This window comes from Pseudophryne corroboree, chromosome 7 (genome assembly GCF_028390025.1).
Source record: "Pseudophryne corroboree isolate aPseCor3 chromosome 7, aPseCor3.hap2, whole genome shotgun sequence".
In the NCBI taxonomy this organism is placed as follows: domain Eukaryota; kingdom Metazoa; phylum Chordata; class Amphibia; order Anura; family Myobatrachidae; genus Pseudophryne; species Pseudophryne corroboree.
The window spans coordinates 68,082,205-68,090,436 of record NC_086450.1 but is presented as its reverse complement, the minus strand read 5'-3'; the positions used below and the strand labels follow the sequence as shown (position 1 = coordinate 68,090,436).

Genomic DNA, 8,232 nt, shown 5'->3' with positions numbered 1-8,232 from the left:
GTTACATTCACAGACATGAAAGCATCTGACGTTATCTCATATTAAAAGGAAGAATCATTTTTCTTAAAACACAGAAAGAGTAGGAGAAGCGTTATGGATCCATTGCTGAAGGGAAATAATTTTGTATTTGTTTTATTTTCAACTAATTATTTATCTCTCAGATTATTCAAAATATCTTATTATTTATTTATTTTACATATATTCCCTCCCTTACAGGGCTGTAATGAGGGGATAATACCTTCTACATTTTCACCAATTTTCAGCACTTGTTGAATTGCCTACATGTAGCTCATTTGCATATAAAGGCACAAAAGTCACCAGCTCATTTGCATGAACAACGCATCACGATCACCAGCTCAGTTGCATCACAGTGATGTCACAATGCCACAGTAAGCAGGGAAAACCTCTGATTACGACCTGCTGGACTCAATTGCTGCCCAGTGTTGAACCGGGCAGCATCAGTCACGTGCTGGAAACAGACCGTAGCTATTGGATAACGTTTTACAATCAGACTCACCACAGATTACAGACACCGGATTTGCTGGCATTCCTTGAATAAGAATGTGGAACTGTATGCCAATTCCGTGCTGCCGCAAGGCGAGGCGGCCTGATGAGGACTCAAGTGGGAACCATCGCACTGAGAACAGCGAGACTGCAAGACCTGCCGAGAGACGTTCGCTCATTGCGCGATTTAGGAGATTCATGTCTAAGTGGAGGAAAGGCAAAATGGGTGGAACCAACATTACCCACCTCATCACTGAGAGCAGGAAGGATTCCATGCTATCCTGTGTGGATCTCCCAGCCTTAATACAGGCCTCACATGATGCTCCTGACAAGGAACCTGGTAGAGACCAGGAAGTGCGCTCACCTGCAAAATCCAATATGGTGCAGGCATCGACCAGCGACCTGTTCAGCTGTCTAATGGAGTTCCTCTGCCGCAGGTGTAAAGAATTTGTGGAGTTATCACCAACATATATTGCTCTATGGATAACCGCTGTTGACAACTTCCTCTATCAATACTGGCGGAATGTCAGTTTCATCACTCCGACCAATCTAGTGTTTCTCTACATGCTCTGCCGAGAGGTCATGTCATCCGAGCTGCTCAGCGAGTGGGAGCTAATCGCAAGTCTATCAACATGTCTGTATGTATCCTATGCATACGTGGGCAGTGAGCTCTCCTACCCACTGATGCCGTTCCCTGTTGAATGCTCGAAGGAAGCCTTTTGGAGTCGTTGCCTCTATGTTATCAACCTAATGAGTGCAAAGATGCTCCGCTTCCATGCTGACCCCCAGTATTTTGCCCAGGTCTTTGAGGATCTTAAAGCTGAGGGTGGACAGAAGGATATTACATCAGCTTAAAATCATACTGGACAGGCCCCATTACCAAAACCGGCGGTGCGGCCTCAAAAGTGGATCAGCCTCCCATCAGAGGTGGTAGAGGCTAACAGTACACAGTAATTGTGGTGAGCATTGATGAAAATTCTGCAGCTCTGGCTTGAGAACCATAAAGTAGCTCAAATTCAGGCTTGGGAACCTAAGGCAAAAGAAACCCCATTTCAGGCTTGGGAACCTAAGGCAAAAGAAACCCAATTTTAGGCTTGGGAACCTAAGGCAAAGAAACCCAATTTCAGGCTTGGGAACCTAAGGCAAAGAAACCCACCCGTGGCTGTTATTGCATGGCTATCGGGCGTGGCCCCTTGGCGATGGGGTTACCAGTTCTTTAAGAATTGGTAGTGGCACAGCCACCATGGACCAACGCAATATTAATTTTTTGTTAAGTTAGAACAGTCTAAATGCGCAGTCAGACTTGCCATGACAGACATTTTTGACAACTTTCAGCTTAATTTGCAAAAAGAGGATTTTTGGTCACTTACCATTGAATCATTTTCTCTGAAGCAGGCTGTGGGACGCTGGACCATGGGATTGCAAGATGAGCTGGAGTTTGGCACTCAAACTACTGTCATTGTAATTCTAAGCTCCTCCCCCTGCAACCCCACAATACTAGCACTTCTTTTAAAAGAGTACGGTAAGGATTAGCAGTAACCCGGTGAAACTGTTACAACAAACCATTAGGGAAATGAGTCAAGAACCTGCGCGTGAGGGAGGGAACACATTGTCCCACAGCCAGGGAAGAAATTAGATAGTTTTTCTGTCTGTAAATAGCAGAGGGGAGAAGAACTGGTGAATTATGGAAAGTGTACAAAAGTTTAGGGAGTAGCACCATCTTAGATACATATAAATTATTGGCAGATAAGAAGATCTTGGCCCATCTAATCTGCCCTTAGATAGATATGAAATAAAGAGATAAATACATAAATATCAGAAATACTGTATGTGAGATAGCAGAGGTGTAGCTAGGCGCCAAGGTGGCCGGAGCAAGGGCATGTTTTGGTGCCACCCTCCCCTATACTGAATTGGAGGCCTAGCCAACACGTGGTGGCATGTTACATTTGAAAAGAAACACTATTTAAAAATCCTAAATTGGTGACATGGGTGGTTGTAGACCTTGTGGAGCTCATGGTAATCTGATAATCTCCAAATATCTCAATTAAAATAATGCCCCAAATGTGACCCAAACCCTCCATAAACTCTCAATGAAAATACTGCATCAAAATTGCCCCACCCCCACCCCCACATACACTATTCCATAGTCCCCAATGCCTTAACCGTAGAACTGATACCCAGACCTGATAATCCCACTATGCTTCAATGAAAATAATGTCCCAGAATTTCCTGAGAGGCAGAGAGAGGTGCTGCAACATCAATGTAGAGAGAAGTGCTGCAGCAGCCGGGGCAGAGAGATGGCACAGCAGCCTGGGCAGGACAGAAGTAACCCTGCTGCACAGCTACAAGCAGACAGTGAGACATATAAAGAGGGTGGGCAGAGCTCCGGCATGTGCCGGCTGTCAGTGTCTCCTGCTGTCACCTCTGGCCTGCCCTGTTCCCTACCTAGTCTCCGAGTCAGTGTGTGCCCCCTGCTTCTCCTGTTCTGTGGCTGCCAGTACAGTGGCCTGTGGGAAGGGTGTGTGGGTGGGTGGCAGCGTGCCGTCTAACTATTCCGTGCCCAGAGCTCGCGCTCCACTGGAGCCACCCTCGGTACACCCCTGCTTGCGAGCAGGGCCTTCCTGCCTCTATGACTGTTATTACCCAGTTTTGTTTTATCTCTGTTGTTTCCAAATATAAAGCGCAACAGAATTTGCTGCGCTATCGAAGAAACTGTTACTAAGAGAATAATAAATTGGAGATAGGGGATGTGGTCGGCGTCCCGGCGGCCTGTATTCTGGCGGCTGTGTGACAGACACCGGAACACAGACTGCCGGAATGTCGAAGGTGAGTATCAGGGTATATGCACCAAGGGGGGTTGTTAGCCGTAGCCGCCACCTCCCCACAGGTTAGCCCTAGATGGCACCCCCCAAAGGTTATGGTAGGGGGCAGGAGAGGGGTAAAATACTTACCCGTGTACAGTGTCGGGATGCTGCAGTCGGTGTTGTAACTGTTGGCATGCTGACAGCCGGTATTTCATACCCAACCCGTAGATAGATATGAGATAGACAGGACATATACAGATACACGGTAGGGAGATAGATATGAGATAGATATGACCTATATAGATATAAGGTAGGGAGATAGATATGAGATAGATATGACCTATACAGATATAATGTAGGGAGATAGATATGAGATAGATATGACCTATACAGATATAAGGTAGGGAGATAGATATGACCTATACATGTCACGATCCGGGTATCTGGACGCCATTTCTTACCCATCAGATGCCTCCTAAGGCTGGCTCAGCGCTCCAGGACCGGATCCCATCTGTTATCCTGATGTGTACATTCCTGTATCCTCTCCTGTCACTCTGGGACACTGTCACAGTAAACGCCATATTACACCTGGCATGGCGTCTCCCGCGGCCTCCGCCGCCGTCCCTGAACTTCTGCATGCAGAGTGTCTGAGTGGCGATTACGTCAGCTGCGGCCTCCGCTGTGTCCGCGTGGTTGGATGTGCATCTGTCAGCCTGGCGCCTCCTGTCTCCAGTGGCCGGCGCCGCCATTGCTGTTTTCATTACCACATGGATTACAAACCAAACTTCCCTCCAAGTGTCTGCATGGGCGCAGCCATCTTGGATTCTGTCAGCTGATCATTTACTCCAATCTATTGTCAGTATTGTTAATCTGCATAATTGCCTAGCCAATCCCTTCCTTGCTGCAGGTATAAATACACTGTGCCTGAGCAAGGAAGGCGTCAGTGCTTTGGTTGTCAAACCTAGTTCCTGTTTGTCTCTCTCCTGTGATTGTCTTCCAGGTTCCAGCTCCTGTCTCAAGACTTCCACCATAGAGACCCGCACCAGCATTCCACCTGCGGTGTAGCCTGACTCTCCGATCCATTGTGGATTCATCTGTTTCCAGCTACAACATTACCTGCTTCCAGCCCAGCTTCCAGCAGAGTACAGCTTCTCTTAAAGGGCCGGTGTCCTTTCTACACTTTACCACTCTCCACCGGTATTATTATTTCTCCGCTCTCAAGTTCTACATTTCATTCATATTGCATCGCTCTCAAGCTTCATTTATTATTTAACTGGTTCCAGCCAGTATCCACTCCGTGCTAACAACAGTCTGGTTCCAGCCAGTATCCACAGCAGCCGTTTTATCTTCAGCAACCCAGCTTTTCCTGGAACACCAGCTGGTACAATCCTGGGTTATCTCCACTGCTACAGTCGGGCCTGGTAAGGACTTTCCATCTAGAAGATTATAAGAACTATCTCACACTACCAGTGCCCTGTGGCTCCTGCCACCCTGTAGTACCCAGGAACTGTATTTATTCTTTGCTGACTTTTATGTTTTCTTTTACTGCTGCTGTGTTGCGGAGTTGTCATAATAAACATCATTGACTTTTATCCAAGTTGTCGTGGTCAATAACTTCGGGCAGTTATTATTCATGTTACTTACATGTCCAGGGGTCTGATACAACCTCCCAGGTTCCGGTACATCTCAGCCCCTACAACTGAGGCTGCCTCCCGTCAGCTCAGGCCCTCAGTTGTGACAGTAAGCACTGACCTAATAAATCCAGCCGGAGACCAGGATCAATCGGCCAGGCCGATGCAAGAACTGGCAGCCCGACTAGAACATCAGGAGGCTGCACAGGGCCACATCATCCGCTGTCTCCAGGATTTCTCTACTCGGCTGGATGGGATTCAGACAACTCTCCGTGGATCAGGCGCGTCTGGTGCGTCAATCACAGTGACTCCAGCTATAACCCCACCCACCTTACCCATTTGTGCTCCACGTCTTCATCTTCCAACGCCAGCAAAATTTGACGGATCTCCAAGATTCTGCAGGGGATTTCTCAACCAGTGTGAGATTCAGTTTGAGCTACAACCTGGCAATTTTCCCAGTGACCGTACAAAAATTGCCTACATTATTTCTCTTCTCAGTGGCTCAGCCCTTGATTGGGCATCACCGTTATGGGAGAGGTCCGACACCCTGCTATCTTCCTACACTGCCTTCGTGTCAACATTCAGGCGCATCTTCGACGAGCCAGGCCGGGTAACCTCAGCTTCATCCGAGATTCTCCGTTTACGCCAGGGGTCACGTACTGTAGGACAATATCTGATACAGTTCCAGATCCTGGCATCCGAACTGGCATGGAACGACGAGGCCCTGTATGCTGCATTCTGGCATGGCTTATCTGAGCGTATTAAAGATGAGTTAGCTACCAGAGACTTACCCTCTAAGTTAGATGAGCTAATCTCACTCTGCACGAAAGTTGATTTACGTTTCAGAGAGAGAGCAACTGAGCGTGGAAGATCATCTGCTCCAAAATCTTCTGCTCCTCCTCCTCGCCAACTGTCACCAACTAAAGATGAGCCCATGCAAATTGGCCGTTCCCGTTTAACTCCTGCTGAGCGCCGAAGACGTCTCTACGAGTCTCTCTGTCTTTACTGTGCAGCTCCGTCTCACACCATCAATGCCTGTCCCGAACGTCCGGGAAAACTCCAAACCCTAGCTCGCCCAGGAGAGGGCCGGCTAGGAGTAATGATCTCCTCTCCATCTCCTCATGATTGTAATCTCCCAGTGTCGCTCCAAATTGCTCAACGTTATCGGAACGTCATTGCCCTCCTTGATTCCGGAGCAGCTGGGAACTTTATTACCGAAGCCTATGTTAAACGGTGGTCCCTACCCACCGAGCGACTTCCTTCGTCCATCTCCTTAACTGCCGTGGATGGCAGCAAGATTTTTGATGCAGTTATTTCCCTAAGGACTCTACCAGTTCGTCTGAGAGTGGGAGTTCTTCATTCCGAATTTATTTCTTTTTTAGTGATTCCAAGAGCCACACATCCTGTGGTCCTGGGCCTTCCATGGCTCCGTCTTCACAATCCTACAATTGATTGGACGACTACGCAAATCCTGGCATGGGGTTCCTCCTGTGCTGAGACATGTTTGTTTAAAGAATTGCCTGTCTGTTCTTCCTCCCCCAGGTCGTCTGATGTTCCACCTCCTCCATATCAAGATTTCACGGATGTGTTCAGTAAAGCTTCTGCTGATATCCTTCCTCCTCATAGAGAATGGGACTGCCCGATTGATCTCGTTCCAGGGAAGGTTCCACCTCGAGGCCGAACTTATCCGTTGTCTCTGCCTGAGACGCATTCTATGGAGGAATACATTAAAGAGAACCTAGCAAAGGGGTTCATTCGACCTTCTTCTTCCCCAGCCGGCGCAGGCTTCTTTTTTGTAAAAAAGAAAGATGGTGGTCTGCGGCCGTGCATCGACTACAGAGGTTTGAACGACATTACCATCAAGAACCGTTATCCTTTACCCCTGATTACTGAGCTCTTTGACAGAGTTAGCGGAGCTACCATCTTTACAAAGCTGGACTTGAGAGGTGCATACAATCTCATCCGGATCCGTGAGGGTGACGAGTGGAAAACCGCCTTTAACACCCGTGACGGACATTATGAGTACCTCGTCATGCCCTTCGGATTGAGCAATGCTCCAGCTGTCTTCCAGCATTTTGTCAATGAGATCTTCAGAGACATTCTATACCGTCATGTCGTGGTCTATCTAGACGATATTCTCATTTTTGCCAACGATTTAGAGGAACATCGTTTTTGGGTTAAAGAGGTTCTGTCCCGTCTCCGTGTCAATCATCTCTATTGCAAATTAGAGAAATGCGTCTTTGAAGTCAAGTCCATTCCGTTTCTAGGGTACATTGTGTCCGGTTCCGGACTAGAGATGGATCCTGAGAAACTACAAGCAATCCAAAATTGGCCGGTACCCTTAACCCTCAAAGGGGTCCAGAGGTTCTTAGGGTTCGCCAACTATTACCGAAAGTTTATACGAGACTTTTCCACCATTGTGGCGCCTATTACTGCTTTCACTAAGAAGGGTGCTAACCTGTCCAAGTGGTCTGAAGAAGCCATGCAAGCATTTCATCTTTTAAAACAAAGGTTCATCTCTGCGCCTGTTCTGAAACAGCCTGACATCGACTCTCCTTTCATCTTAGAGGTGGATGCCTCCTCCGTTGGAGTAGGAGCGGTGTTATCTCAGAGGGCTAAAGATGGCCATTTACACCCTTGCAGTTTCTTCTCCCGGAAGTTCTCTCCAGCTGAGCGCAACTATGCCATTGGCGACCAGGAGTTGCTAGCCATCAAGCTCGCTCTAGAAGAGTGGAGGTATCTGTTGGAGGGAGCTTCTCATTCAATCACCATACTTACAGACCACAAGAACCTTTTATATCTGAAAGGCGCACAATGTCTCAACCCTCGTCAGGCCAGATGGGCACTTTTCTTTTCCAGGTTCGATTTTAAACTCCAGTTCTGTCCGGGTTCTCAGAATCGCAAGGCCGATGCCCTTTCCCGCTCATGGGAGCAAGAAAATGAGTCAGAGTCTTCAGACAAGCATCCTATTATAAATCCGTTGGCATTCTCCACGGTAGGGATGGACTCTACGCCCCCATCAGGGAAAAGTTTTGTGAAACCGATGCTAAGGAAGAAGCTCATGCATTGGGCCCATGCTTCCCATTTTGCCGGACATACAGGTATCCAAAAAACCCTGGAGTTTATCTCTAGGTCCTATTGGTGGCCAACTCTGAAAAAGGACGTCTTGGAGTTTATTGCATCTTGCCCAAAGTGTGCTCAACATAAGGTATCCCGCCAGTCGCCTGCAGGGCAACTGGTTCCACTATCTGTTCCCCGTCGACCTTGGACCCATTTGTCGATGGATTTTATTA

At 47.8% G+C, this 8,232-nt stretch overlaps 1 protein-coding gene across 1 annotated transcript; it reads left to right on the top strand.

Annotated features, from left to right (window-relative positions):
- The first annotated feature begins 561 nt into the window (after positions 1–561).
- LOC134944031 (cyclin-dependent kinase 5 activator 1-like) lies at positions 562–1,359 on the top strand. Its single transcript, XM_063932571.1, has one exon. It carries the CDS (start codon positions 562–564, stop codon positions 1,357–1,359), a length of 798 nt encoding a protein of 265 aa, XP_063788641.1.
- The last annotated feature ends 6,873 nt before the right edge of the window (positions 1,360–8,232 follow it).